Here is a 15,618-nt window from a genome sequence, read left to right on the forward strand (position 1 = left end):
AGTAGCATGACGAAGCACCTGATTAGTCAGCTAACAATTAATTCATGCATCAATAAAAACTAAAAAAAATTATACATTTTTGAAGGCTGTAAGAAAATATATATAATAAATATAATTACTCATATCCTTTAATCATCCCACTTTTAATTTTTCATGTCTTTATCAAATAACTTAGGAGGTCAGTAATTATAATTTTTCATAATATAACATAAATGACATGATTTTAAAGAGAAAAAAGCCTTTCTAACTTTTCAAGACACATATATTAGAACAGAATATGAGAAAATAATGAAAAAAATAGTGTAGTGATAAACAATATATCAGCAAGTCGTTGGAAGTTCGTGAGAGTTGAGAGAAAGACTCAGAGAATGATGAAAAATTGCAAAGACCGGTTATGCTTCGTCTGGATGCCATACACGCAAGTCAAGGCTACCACATTTTAAAGTGTACGTGAAGCAGAGTGAGGTTGTAGACCTCCATGCCTATGATCTCACCTTCTTGTTCTATATACCACTGTCTGAGCGGAAATGGTATAAATGAATACCCATAATGTACACTTGATACTTCCTATTACTCCCTTTCGGTTTAATATTTATTCTAAAAAATTCATCGTTCTATTTTCAATTCTTCTGTATAATCTTTCAGTTTTATTCAGTTTTATCGTTACTCTCCTTTATATTTGAAAACGTCATTTGTAAAGTCTGAAATCGATAGTCCTCGAATTAATGAGCAGAATAATTTTATGTAGTGTGCCAACTACGTTCTTAACTTTCTAATTAATTTATTAATGTTTAATAAAGTACTTCATATTGTATTTAAACAACTAATAAGGTATAACTAAATATAATCATCCTTAATTAGAAGAAATTTTATAATTTAATATTAAGTTAACTTTTTTTTTCAATTATTTTTTAGCCTTTCAAAGTAATTAAAACAAGGAGATCTTGAAGATTCAGTTTTTCTTCACTATCAACCTTTAGCTTGACTCTTCTCTTTTCATTCACTGAATACCTGGAGGGATTTGCGAGGTCACTTCAGTCCAACGGAATGGAAATTTGCGGCTTAGTATCCACGAAAGCGAATCCCTTGTGTCGACAAATTGTTCGGGAATTTGTTATAGAGAAACTAGTGAAATTTTTAACACAAAGCGACAATTTCTTTTTTCCTTGTGAAAGTTTCCATTATTTCACGTAAATAAATAAATGTTATCGAGACATTTTTTTTTCTTCACCTTGTTTAATCTTCAGGAAGTTGAAGTAGATCAGGATAATTATGTTAGTTTCCAAATGTTTCCTAAACAACAAAAAAAACCATTAGGTGGAATCACTGATTGTACGAATATATTAAGGTATTAAATAAAATGCGGGCAAGTGGTCTGGTCTGATGACCTACTCCCACATGGAAAGAGCTCATACAGTGCTTTCTGTTCAGTTCCTTTCTCAAGCGAGTCAACAAGAAGTCAAAGTCGAGTTCAGTCATTAACGACCGGTTGACCGGGCGTTTTCTTTCTGTACTCAGTGCATTCGTGTGCTCTCCAAACGACCGTATTTTAAATTTATATCACATATAAATGTGGCATAAGTGCACATTATTATGCTTTAGTGACTTTTAAATCAACTTTTAAACATTGCCTAGAGTATTGGCTTTGTGTGATTGCAATAGAAAGACTTGTGATCAGAATAATATGATTTTCTATTGTCTAAAATTGAATATTAAATTATTATTTTAATTACTGCATTTATATTGTGCTACTGAAGAATTCTTTGGAGCATTCAAGAGCTGGTGAACCTACTGACCACTAGTTATATACATATTTGTTGTTCTAAAGTTTGTAAATAGTTATATACAACTATGCAGTTATTTCTGGGTCTTTTAATAACTATAAGTTGTCTTGTAATTCATGTCCATTCACATGGAAGATTAATTGAACCACCTTCAAGAGCATCAATGTGGCGGTATGGCTTTGATACACCACACGATTACAACGACCATGAGTGTTATTGTGGTGGATTCACTCGACAATGGCAAAGGAATAAAGGAAATTGCGGAATCTGTGGTGATGCATGGGACCTAAAACAGGTAAAAATTATTTCAGAAAAGTTAAAAAATTTTCAATTTCCATTTTCATTCTTAAAATAAACATTAATAACTTCACAAAATAAATAACGAAACTTTAAATTAATTTTTCATTTGACTTCTATATAAGTTTGTTCATTTAGGACATGCAAATTTGTTATTTGTTATGGAAATACTAGACTCAATGGTAAAAATGAATAAGGAAATTTTAGATCTTTACGTTTTAGATGACTCATTCTGAAAAATTACTCTTAATAACTGTTAAAATTATTAATAATTTGACAATAAATTTTTAATATGCTTGAAATATTTTAAACTTTACCCATCATTAAAATTGTAATCTCCATTTAATCATATTGAAAGTTAAAGTTTTTAAAATATTTTTTTGTATAAAAAATTAGCACATAAAATTTTATTATTCTAATTAAGTACAAAGAATTACTGTAATTAATTACCTTAATCACAATTCAAAGTTGAAATAAAAATGAATTTAACAAATGATCGTAATTTTATTTTTATCTGATTGAAATTGAATTATACTTTGAAAAACATGTAATTAAAACAATCATTTTACTTTTAATCTCATTAGCCAAGAGCACATGAGACTGGTGGAAAATATGGCAATAGTGTCATAGTACGGAAATATAAGACAGGTCAAGTGATTCCAATACATATCCAGCTAACAGCAAACCATCGTGGATACTTCGAATTTAAAATTTGTCCGATGACTGTCAAGGGCAAAGAAGTGACTCAAGACTGTTTGGATAAAACTGTTTTAGCTATGAGTAATGGAACAGCAAGATACTACCCAGGACCGGGGAATAAAATATTTGAAACTCTTTACAAACTTCCTGATGACTTAACGTGTGCTCAATGTGTTTTGCAGTGGAGATACGTTGCTGGAAATAATTGGGGAGATTGTGGAAATGGCACTGGTATTTATTAACTTAGTTATTATTCAATGTCTAAAACAATTAGAAAGTTTGACCTTTTTTATATGTTGATATAATTGTTAACTTATGTAATAATTCTATAAAATTCATCAATTATTCAATAGAATACATACTACTGATAATTTTTTTATACTATGATAGATTAAATAATACGAAACGTGCTCATTATCTGCTGATAATACTGACATTTCATCAAATTACACACCTTCTTTTCTATATCAGTTATTGTCGATTTGTTTTTTAAAAAGTCTTCATCAAAATACTCATTTTCTATTTACTTTAAAACTCTATCAGTCATAAAAAAGACTGACGTAAAAGCTTTTTTGTGCACGATATTTCTTACTTGAAATTTATTTTAAATATGAAAAAATCGATAAAAATAAAAAAACAAGACAAGTGGCAGTTTTATATTGAACTTTCTGTATTACCAAACTAATTCTATAAATAGCTCAGTCCAATCAATGGATTTCTGTAGCTATGAAATTAATTACTTCAAAGGTGCCTAAAGCCTTTTCCTTTTTATAAAGAATATTGAGTAAAATCAATACTTTTATTAGAAATAATTAATCATATAATTGAATTTTAATCATAACATAAAATAAGAAATATTAGTTCTTTCATAATTCATTTTAAAAAATTTTATCGGTACATACTTTTATAAATCCTTCAGTAAATCAATATTTTTTATAGGTGCAGTTGGTTGTGGACCACAAGAAGAATTTCGTGGCTGTGCAGATGTCACAATCGGTGATAAATATCCTCCTCTGGCTCTTCCAAAGGCACCAACATCAGACTCTTCATCTACTGCCAGCCCAGGCGAAGTTCCAACAGAAGAATGGCCAGCATTAGTACCAGGATTAAACTCTTATTGGTACCTCAGCTTTATCATTGCTGGGATATGCTTCTTGGTTGTTGTAGCCGCACTCTCATTGATTTATGTTTATTATTACCACGCTGGACGAGCTAAAAAATGGTTAATGGCCAGAAGATGTGCACCCGAGGCTCAACCTCAACCTCCAGTTGCACCACCAAGACATAAAAGACTATCTTCCACCAGTCTACATTTTTGAAATACTAAAAAATCATTCTGTATATAATTATCACTTTATTTATTTTTTTTATTATTATTTTTTTTAATATTTGCGTGTTTAATAAACTGCTATGATGAATTTTATGTGTGATGAAAATATGGAACATTATTTAAAATAAAGTTTCTGATTTTTTTTAAATTTATTTTTTATTCAAAAGCATGTTTCTAAAATCTTCATTTTTCATAGGTTTAACACTTTCACTACTATCATTAGTAGTTCCATTTTTTATATTAGTTTTTACACTCCGTGGTACCATTGATAACATCGTTTTGGGACCACCTAAATGGGTTCTACTAACACTGGTTCCACCGAGTGATTTTATTTGAGTCTCTTCAGGAAGTTTTTTACGTTCAGGAGGTTTACTAATAGCTACGCTAATTACTTTATCTCCAATAGTCATACCATCAGTTGCTAGAAGTGCTTTTGAAGCATTTGCTTCATCTTCAAACTCTACATAAGCAAGTCCTTTTGAATGACCATTACGATAAGTTACCAGACGAACATCTTTTAAATTTCCATGAACTTTGAAGATATTTTCAAGATCTTCTTTTGTTGTAGTAACCGGAAGCCCTAAAAAGAATATTCATTAATTTTCTTTTTAATCTTTCATGATAGAAGCTTATCGTTTCAAAATGGATCTCACCTTTAACAAAAAGTTTATTCTTTTCTAAATCACAAGCATATTTAAAAGCTGATGATCGAGTAGTTTTATTAGGATCACAACGAGAAATAAACATTGGTCGCCCATTAATTGGTGTTCTGTCTAATTTCAATGCTAATTCAACAGCGTTCTAAAAAAAAATTTATGTAAATTATTCAGAAATTTAGTTCATAATTAATAAAAATTTCCATTGTTTGAAACTTACTGCACTACTTAGTTGAATATAACAAAAACCTTTGCTCCTTCCTTTATAATCTTTAACCATTTTAAATTTTGTAATGGGGCCTACTGATTGAATAGCTGTTCTTATTTCTTCTTCAGTCGCCGTGTAATCTAAATTACTCACAAAAATGGTTATTTTCTCATCAACTTCATCATCTGTAACAGTTTTCTCATCACTAGGTTTGTATCCAGGTGGTGGTGTTATTTTTTTCTCTTTTTCTTTATCATTTACAGCATTTGAACTGCTTTCTTTTGAAGTCGATTTTTCAATTCTACTTATTTTACTCATAGTGACATCAAGATTTTTCCATCTTCCTTCTTTCTCAAGTTTTCTCTTTTCTGGCCTCTTTTGATAAACTTGTTGGGTATCAGGTTCTTGTATTTTTGCTTGTGTTTTTTGTCGTTCTTCCATAACCTTTTGTAACTTTTCTTTAGTTTTAATTTCACAAAATTCCATTTGTTCTAAAGTTCCTTCATCTCTTTCGAAATCAATCCAAGCGTTTGCAACACTTTCTGGCCAATCTTTAACAGCTGTCAAAGCTTTTTGAAATAGTTTTCGAAGATGTTTAGTATCTCCATAGCATCTCTCCAGAGAAACATACTCCAACCAACTAGAAGCTGATGCTGAATGCCCCTGAGAAAGAATATCTGCCCACAAACTTCTCGCCTTTTCCATACTATTTCCATGAATGGCTTCTGTTCTTGCCCAGAACTGAAGAATTACACATTGTGGATCACCATCAAGTCCAAATAGCTTAGCTAAATGTTCACAAGCACGATTAAAGGAATGTCTTATTGTCTCCAAATGCATTTCTTCAGTTTCTTTAGTTGCCAAGACAACTCGTCTTCTTAAATATTCTAGAAAAACTAACCAAATATTTCGATAATCATCAGCAGTAGTGAATCCTGCTTCTAGAGCATTTTCTAGAATACTTTGGATCTCTAACAAGGACTTTTCCCATTTCTCCATAGATCTCATCCACTTTTTCCATATTTCGGCACACCAAGGAACATTTCTGGTTGCTCTTTCATATACTAAAGTTAAAACAGACTCCATTTTAATTGTTGAATCCAGATAATTCAAATAATCTTCCCAAAGTTTATTATGAAGACTTAAATCAGCAACTGCACGTTCGAAAAGAATACTAACTCTGGCTGGATCGCCATGTTGTTTTTCATAATTTAGATAGGCTTTATAATAATCAAAGAGTTCTGATTCTGACTGATAAGAAATAATTTTTTCTTCATAAGGAAGACGAGAGTTTAAATCAGTATGAGCACGATTATATCCCAAAGAAACTATATTATCATCAATATTAGAATCTTTTCCTAAATCTGATTTCCAAATTTTATATTCCTCATATGTTTTTTCCATATCTAAAAGAGGACAAGCTAATTGGCGACGAAATAAGTTACCAACTCGATTAATTTGCTCTACTTTTTCTGCCTCATCAGCTGTCATTCCAATTAGAACATTTTCGAACTCTCGATATGCTTCCCAAATAATCGCACCTTTTGTCACATGAAGCCCAGCTGAAGTTAATGCCCGTTCAAATAAATCTCTCACAGAATTCATTGAAGTTCCACTGCTTGCTACAGAACCAATATTAAATTGGAGATACTCTAGCCACACTTCTACTGATAAATAATCTTTTATGGCTCTTTCAAAAAGATTTACCAGTGCAGATTTTTCTTCAGAAGTCACAGCAAGTTTCATTTCATCTCTAAGCCATGATAACCAAAGTTCAGAAGTCAATGGGTATTTTGAGCTCATGTTTTCTCGAGCTTTACGTAGCCTTTCAAGTTCACCCATACTTTGAAGCTTTGAAATCAATAGTACGTGAGTATTATAATCGAAAGGATTTTGAGCTAAAATAGCCTCTAGCTTTTTAACCTCAAGTTCGTCTGCCTTATCATCGTCGTCATCATCATTATCAGAATCTTCAGCTTCATCGTTATCAGGATTATCACTGAGTTCGTTGGATTGATCTGACTTCTCAGCTTCTTCTTCCATCAACTCTTTCTCACTGATTTCTAAGGATTTTTTATCATCCTCCTCCATTTGATCCATTTCTTTTATTTTCCCGGCAAAAGTATATACTCACTTCAATGTTTTGATTACTAGTGAAACTTTCTTAGTACGAATTGAACTATAATAACAACCTAAAATTAATGCCCCCGTCTCACACGTATTTAAGTGTAAACAAAAGTACGAAATCTACAGCTTCTGTAATGTAAATATATTGGATATTATTGGATGATGTGATACGTAAATCTAAACTAAACGTTGACATGTTTACTAACCTCTCTTATTTGAAATACGTTCATTTCTTGCCGATTGATATCATGTTAAATTAATTGACTTATTTTATCCTAGTTTCTCTTAATTACTGTCACCGTTGTGAAAATTAATTGAATTGTTGAGCTAAAAACAATGAACTTCACTCACAAATAAATGAATATCTATCCGGCTTTACAAGACTAATCAGATTCAAGGCGCCCGTCCCGTGTACGGCCATATAATATTGCCGCACGGGTAATTTTCTATGATATCCACGCAGTATCAGGAGGCAAGAGGTATTCTACTCCTTCGTGAATTCTCGGAAATCTTCGATCTTTTTTGAATGTTTACTTAAAAATGTGTATGGCCGACAATTACATTTAATAATCATTATATTATGTTTAAGTTCTAGTACTTGTTACAAATAATATAAGAATAATTATTGTATATTCATTTGAAAGCATTTTGTACTCATTTCTATTATATACAAAATAGTTGAAGCTTGGTTAAATTATAAATTCTGTAATAATGTCTTATTGATGGTTTTTTTTATTATTAATGTAACTAATTTATTAACAAAATTGAAACACTTGAGGTTAAAGTATCAGAGTTTTTTTTTATAATCATAAAAAAATTATTTTGTACATGGTCAAGGTTTAACTCATTTATACCTGAACATAAATGACCTTCACTTTTTTATAATCAGATTAGAAAAGTTTTCAGTCCGAAATTTAAGTGCTGTTATTTTAGAAATTTAGAACCTTTATCTACTTTTTTTTGTTACCCTGCTGTGAAGCGTCTAAAACAGCTATGACTTTACAGTTTGGAGTAACGTTTTGGAGTATTTCTATTCTATTATGAAGCATTTATGAATAAATCGATTTAAACTTTATAAAAATCAATTAATGAATAAATTATAACATATTTTATCGCCAGTACTCTTCTAAATGACATGGAAATTTTATTTTATATTTTTAGTAAATCAATCAAAGCCAATCACTTATATTGTTCATAATATAAACAATATACGATAAAGAATTTATTGATAAAAAAAAATAAAAGAAATAAACAAGCATAGTAAATTTAGCTGCAATAAATAAAAAATAATTTTTCAAAGTTGTTAGGTTAGGGTCAACGGTAATAATTGCTTGATGTGTGTAGTACTAATCCGGACAGTGTGATGGCGTCGTAAAGAAATTGTCGCGTTCATATACAATATACACATACAAAACCCATGCGTTACGGTCTATGCACTTATGCAGCATTTGCTGTTTCACTCCTTTCTTTTATTGTATAGTTGCGTTGAATAAGTTTTTGATAAAATATACATTAAAAGTGGCTATGTTGCGTTTAAAGATCTCCTTGTAACAGTAAGAATTTTTTAAATTAAAACTGATGATTCAATATATTGGAATAACTCAACTGTTAGTCACAATGATGGTTCGAGAGGAAAGAAAACAGATCGTGAAAGCGCAGTCTAAATGTGAGTAAAAAAATATCATGGGAATATTTCTCTCGGATTTACTTGATAATCCTCATTTCTTTACACTCTTTTACGGGTTTTTCTAACTGTTATGAGAAAATTTCTCATGACTATTAAATGGAACAAGGGGCTTCTATATTATTTATACCATTCTTAGTACCATTGACAGTGAATGATTTTTTTTTCAAATTTTTTATTCTAATTTTCTTTTATAATATGTTATATCTTTTACCTACAAACATTTTTTCGTACTTAATAGAAAGTCATACTTGTGAAGATCCAATGGGGGATTGTACAGATTAAATGAGTATAAAGTTTCATATGTTGTGCATACACTACTAGTTATTCTCTCCAAAGTTTATTCAAGTTTTAGTACTAATAGTTCAACACACCTGTTCGCTTGTGAACGTGGTTCCTTTTATCGACCGTCTAGATCAGACGCTAAAATTTCATTTTTTTCAACTTTGTAGTGTCTAGTGTAACATCTGCATGGAAACCTGTCAAAATATCTCTATTCAATTAGTTTTCATGAAGTTTAAACATGAAATATTTTGAACATTCGAAGCTTTTGTAAGCACATGAGTGTTTAACTAAAGACTAATGTATGAATATTTTGTAGTGATTATGTGTTTTTCTTTGACAAATTATTTTTTGTCATTTAGTGTACTGATATGATAAAATATGTTCTAAAATAGTGATGTATTCTTTAGGAATTGAAAATATTCTTGGAAACATGGATAATAAGACTGAAGATACAGTTTCTATTGACAATGCTCCTGATGGTATGAAAATTTATTAAAAATAATTATTAATATTTAAGTGATGACGAAGATTGATGTTTTTAAATTTTATTACATTGTAGGAAGCAGTGTTGATAAAGAAATATTAAATATTAGTAATTCTAATAACACAAATCACCGTGTGCCTCCATCTTATATGTACAATGAAGATTCAGAACAAGATAGAGAAAATTTAGATGATGATAATGAACATAATCATTGTCGTAATCCAGTGTCCGATGATCAATTAGGACCTTTACCACCTAACTGGGAAAAAGCATACACAGAAACTGGTGAAGTTTATTTTATAGAGTGAGTATTTGAGACATATTGACAAAAATATAATGGCGTATCAATCAGTTGGATTAAAATAACTATGTTTATATATAACTGTTTCAGTCACAATACTGGAACATCTCATTGGTTAGATCCACGATTATCAAAATTTCAAAAACGTTCCTTAGAAGAGTGCCTTGATGACGAGTTGCCTTATGGATGGGAGAAAATCGATGATCAACTTTATGGAACTTATTTTATAGATCATGTTAATCGTCGAACGCAGTATGAAAATCCAGTGTTACAAGCTAAACGTGCTCAGCAAAGTTTGGCAGAAAGAAAAAGCCCAAACTTCACTAGGAATCCAAATAAATTAAAAGGGCAAAGAATTCAAACAACTTTAATAAAAAGTTCAAGAGGTCTCGGTTTTACAATAGTTGGTGGTGATGATACCGTTGAAGAGTTTTTACAGATTAAAAGTGTTGCGCCCAACGGTCCTGCTTGGCTTGATGGGAAATTACAAACTGGTATGAATAGCATCAAAACAATTATACATTGTTTTTATAAAATATAATTTTCTTTTTAATGGCTTTATATTTCATTTATTTTACATTACTTCTATATAAAATGATAAAAATTATTGAACAAATAGAAATGTTGTGAAAGTTTTTACTTAGAAGCATTCATTCATCACAAACACTTTTTTATCAACTTGTTATTTCCATTTCCAGGTGATGTGCTAGTTTATGTAAACGATACATGTGTGCTTGGTTTTACACACAACGAAATGGTCAACGTTTTTAAATCAATCGCCAGTGGAGAAACGGTAACTTTAGAAGTCTGTCGTGGGTATCCATTGCCATTCGATCCGAATGACCCCAACACCGAAGTAGTAACAACAATTGCTGTAAATGCGCCAGACATGATGCCAGAAGATCCAAGTCTCTATATGGATTTAGATCCTAGTCTCCAAAATGGAAATAGATTTGGATTTTTAGATTCTTCATTCTTACCAATGCATTCTCTTCAAAATGGCGAAAATCTTACAACTACATCCGTGAATTCGATGCCAGATTTGTGCATATCCGATAAAATCAATACAATTAAAAGACCAAATAGCACAGACATTCTGTTATCTGATACTGGTGACTTTAGTGAACGAAAAGAATCCCCTACTCCAATCAAATCAGAATTCTTTAGTATCCCTATAGTGAAAGGGGCGATGGGATTTGGATTTACAATCGCTGATTCTTCTCATGGGCAAAAAGTCAAAAAAATATTAGATAGACATCGTTGCAAAAATTTGCTAGAAGGGGATATATTGGTTAGTATAAATGATATTAATGTAAGAAATATGTGTCATACTGAGGTTGTACAAGTATTAAAAGATTGTGCACGTAATCAAGAAGCTTTGATCCAAGTGCAACGAACGACAGCAAAAGTGAATGATAAGAAAGAAAAGACTTCGCAAGATTTTTTCAGAAGTAAAACGCCAACTGCTGATATTTATAGCACACAAGCGAAGACAGTAGTACCGAGTCGACCTAAAACTCCACTAATAGACACTAGAAATCGCACTAAATCTCCAATGGAAGTAAATAGACCTGAGTGGCGAACAGGGCTGCCCACAAATGACTTGAATGCTTTAGATAATCGATGCAAATATCCGGATTATAATCAAGATTTGTATTATCCTGACACATATAAAAGAAATATTAGTGTTTTGGCTGATAATTTTGAACGTATGGCTAACATAGATGATGATCCAATGAGACATGCAGTGAAACGTGATTGGCGTATTAATGAAAAAATGAATTTAGGTAATGATATTTACCCAATGGAACCATCACGTCATGATATTTTAATGAAACAAAACGGCAACTTACATGCAGATTATTATAAAGATATTTATGGTACACGTATGCATCCGCAATATGGCATACAAGACTACACCAGTTATAATATTGGTCAAGAACAGAATGTGGACACTGGTGAAATTTGGGATAAACGAAAGGAAACAACAAGCTTTGAACACGAGCAACCACACTCTAGCTCAGTCAACCGATATCCTCAGTATCCTAACGAAATGGTCTGTCCCACTACACCGGGTGTTGAATGGATTGAAACGTTGGTAACTTTAGTAAGACAGGACACTGGATTTGGATTTAGAATAGTTGGAGGGACTGAAGAAAATTCTCAAGTTTCTGTAGGACACATTGTACCAGGTGGAGTAGCTGATTTAGATAATCGGCTTAACACCGGAGATTTAATTATGTCTGTAGATGGAGAAAGTGTTATGAATTCTTCTCATCATCATGTAGTGCAGCTTATGATTGCTGCTGCACAGAATGGAAGAGTTACTCTTGGTATTCGAAGAAGAATTAATATTCAAGACCATCTTCAACCACCCTATGGAAAACCTATGAATCTTCAGTATCCTTATGATGTGACCGTAACGAGAATGGAAAGTGAAGGATTTGGATTTGTAATCATTTCGTCTGTGAATAAAGCAGGTTCAACAATTGGTAGGATTATTGAAGGTTCACCTGCTGAAAGATGTGGACGTTTGGAAGTTGGAGATCATATTCTAGCTGTGAATCATGTTGATATTACTAATCTTTGTCATAAAGACATTGTCAATTTAATTAAAGACTCGGGCTATTCAGTTACTTTGACAATAGGTTATCCTATTGATGATTGCTGTAGTACTACATCAATGTCACAAAAGGTACTGGTTTTTGAATTTTTATAATAATTTTAATAAAACTTACCAGCTGCTTTATTTATAATTTCTTTAAACAATGATATTTTTTAGGATGAGCCTACTAGTGACGGAGATGGTGGACAATATCATGCCGTGGAATTGACTCGAGGAACTCGTGGATTTGGATTTAGTATTCGTGGAGGTCGTGAATTCCAAAATATGCCATTATTTGTATTACAAATAGCTGATAATGGTCCTGCAGCCATTGATAATCGATTAAGAGTAAGTAACCGTTTAATTACTAAAAAAATTTGACTGTTAATAAATCTAAATTAATATTTTAATCAAATATTTAGTAAACAGTACAATTTAATAATTATTTGATTCTATTGCTTAGGTTGGAGACCAAATAATTGAAATAAATGGAATTAATACAAAAAATATGACTCATGCAGAGGCCATTGAAATAATTCGCAATGGTGGACCATCTGTAAGACTCCTAGTACGTCGTGGTTGTCAAATGCCAAGTGCGGTAGGTGCACCACCTCATCTATACGATATGAATATTTAAAAACAACACATATAACATTTAACAAATGGTCTTAAAATAAATTAACATCACTTAAGTGATTGTGTCAAACTAACGTTGGAAATTATGCAAAATAACTTAATGATGAGTTATTTATGAGCTTTAGTGTCTAACAGTAAACATTGATTCATTGAATCAAAAGCGATACCGGATTCAAAGGTCATATCCAATCGCATTGAATTATGATTTAAATACTTTACTGATTATTGAAAAAGTAATTCTGTGTAACCATGATATGTAGGTGATATTATTTTTTTATGTTAACTGGTAACATTATTCAAATTAGATTTTTGAAATTTAGATGATAAAATAATTCAAGTATTTTTGTGTGAAAGTAATAACTAAAAAATTTAGACATATATTTTTGATTAACCATAAATAGATCCATTATGAAGATTTATAGATCAAACAATGTGACAAATTATTTGATCGATTAAATCTTTGCTAAAATACTTTATTGGTGCTAACGTTTATTCAAGAATAATGTAATAACTAAAAGTTTTTAACCCTTTTATGTGTGTTTATTAAACAATGTTTTGTTTAGCACGTGATGTATTAAAATATTGATCTTATATGTACTCTGATTTTGTCGAATGATATAGAAAATTTATTTATTAAAATTCATTATAGACTAATATTACATTCGACGAAATAAACGTTCGGGAAAATGATGACGACACCGAACAATCGCATTTACAAAATTTAGAGACAAATAATGTGAAATGTGTAAAAAAGCGAAAATTCTTCATTCCACTATGCTGTTGTTCCTCGAAGAAACAGTAAATAATCATTAAGTATTATATCATCAATTTTTTTATTACATAGATAGAGGTAACTTTTTTAAAAATGACCAGAGTGCCTTTTGTATTGAACTTATTAAATTGCGCTTATAAATTATAAATGTTTATTAACATAAATTGAAATCAGTTAACAAATATGAAATCAATATAAATAGTAATATTGATGTATCTATAACAGTGAAGTCATGTACTATACAGAGGACAGAAAAAGTTTTAAAACATGGAAAATGACATTCTTAAGTGAACAGGGTAAATAGAAAAAAATCAATATGTAAAAATAAATTTATAAATATAATTATGAATCTCTAGAAAATTGTATAATTGATCGAAGACTCAATAATTGGCAATTATTTTTTCTTTATTAATCATTTGCTATGTATAGTATCCTTGAATAATTGTCAAGCTCATATGTAACCAAAGAAAAGATTGACGTTTTCTGTTTTAATAATCTCAAAAACTTATATTTGTTGTTCTCGATCAACGCTATAAAAAATCAATTTCAATATAATAAATAAGAACACGTACATAATAAATAATCACGCATCCTTATACAGTGTGAATATGCTTAGATATCTATTTTTTTATTTTTAGATTACGTATACTCTTCTTCGTATCAATGAAAAGAGTTATTTTATTAATATTAAGAAATTAACTTAGTGAATTTACATATTTGATCTTAATATTATCAAGGAATTGAATTAATTAAAATTGATGTTCTCTTAAGCGTTTTTAAATATTTTGTACACTAAATATTGTATTGCAAAAACTAGCATTTATTTTTGCAAATTATAGAGGAAAAACGATCTTCATTATTTTTATATGCTTATATATTTATAAATATATTAATAGAATGCATTTTGGCCAAAACTGTGCCTTCTTGTATAATAAATTGAAATAATGAGATAAAAAGCATTGAGAATCATAACATTGAATTATTACGTAATGGATGCTCATGTTTTGTAACTTTGTTTTATAATAGATTAGATAAAAAATGCTGAATTTTAATTATACCTATTAGCATCAGCTGGAAGCAATATTCTAATTAAAATATGGAAAGTAAGAGTAAATGCAACTGTATTTTTGTGCACTTTGCCACGTCTTCCATTCATATCTGATTTTATGACTGAATAATAAATAACAATAACATATTTTTACTTTTAATTTTATTCGTATCTATTAATGCTTATGGACGACTTTAAATATTTTTGCCACTCATTACCAGTGATGATAAATTTAAATCTTCTAATTGCTTCATTAATATTTATTGTAATTGTAAACAATGTGAATTCTATTTGTAACTGACGATGGGCAAGTGTTTATTTTAATCTGTATTTCTATATTAATAATTATACAGAAAAATTTATATGACAATATTACTTATGTATTTCAATTATGTTGTTGTTAAAATATATTAAATCAGTAATCCTATATTACCATATTCAGAATTGAAAATATTTTTTTTTTTTTTCGAACATTTTATCACTCAACTATAACTTAAACTATGTAGATAACTTGAAACGAAAAAATATAAATTTATATTCGATGTGTTACAGTATATTAATATTAATGAATTTATTAGATGTGTAGAAATAATAATCAATATTATTATATTATCTAATAACTTCTTAGTAATTGATAATATAAAATTTTATCGATATTTGAAATTACCACAATTATGTAGGTGGCGTGGTAGGTCAACTCTC

General features: G+C 30.2%; 3 protein-coding genes across 3 annotated transcripts; 2 read left to right on the plus strand and 1 right to left on the minus strand.

The window, feature by feature from the left end:
• Window positions 1-1,436: 1,436 nt before the first annotated feature.
• Window positions 1,437-4,254, plus strand: LOC118072694 (uncharacterized). Its single transcript, XM_035092760.1, has 3 exons — window positions 1,437-2,079; window positions 2,666-3,011; window positions 3,720-4,254. The coding sequence occupies exons 1-3, from the start codon at window positions 1,852-1,854 to the stop codon at window positions 4,097-4,099; spliced, it is 954 nt and encodes a 317-aa protein (XP_034948651.1). The 5' UTR covers window positions 1,437-1,851; the 3' UTR covers window positions 4,100-4,254.
• On the minus strand, window positions 4,248-7,661 carry Rnp4F (RNA-binding protein 4F). The gene is made up of 4 exons (XM_035092759.1): window positions 7,308-7,661; window positions 4,987-7,230; window positions 4,764-4,911; window positions 4,248-4,690 (listed from the first exon to the last, which is right to left on the minus strand). The coding sequence occupies exons 2-4, from the start codon at window positions 7,072-7,074 to the stop codon at window positions 4,260-4,262; spliced, it is 2,667 nt and encodes an 888-aa protein (XP_034948650.1). The 5' UTR covers window positions 7,075-7,230; window positions 7,308-7,661; the 3' UTR covers window positions 4,248-4,259.
• Window positions 7,662-7,971: 310 nt separating this feature from the next.
• LOC118072725 (membrane-associated guanylate kinase, WW and PDZ domain-containing protein 1) lies at window positions 7,972-15,073 on the plus strand. Its single transcript, XM_035092821.1, has 8 exons — window positions 7,972-8,767; window positions 9,478-9,549; window positions 9,630-9,858; window positions 9,946-10,349; window positions 10,554-12,550; window positions 12,638-12,808; window positions 12,924-13,058; window positions 13,746-15,073. The coding sequence occupies exons 2-8, from the start codon at window positions 9,501-9,503 to the stop codon at window positions 13,896-13,898; spliced, it is 3,138 nt and encodes a 1,045-aa protein (XP_034948712.1). The 5' UTR covers window positions 7,972-8,767; window positions 9,478-9,500; the 3' UTR covers window positions 13,899-15,073.
• Window positions 15,074-15,618: the final 545 nt, after the last annotated feature.

The sequence above is a fragment of the Chelonus insularis genome, unplaced genomic scaffold (genome assembly GCF_013357705.1).
Source record: "Chelonus insularis isolate UGA/USDA-ARS -01 unplaced genomic scaffold, ASM1335770v1 contig_94_pilon, whole genome shotgun sequence".
NCBI classification, from domain to species: Eukaryota; Metazoa; Arthropoda; class Insecta; order Hymenoptera; family Braconidae; genus Chelonus; species Chelonus insularis.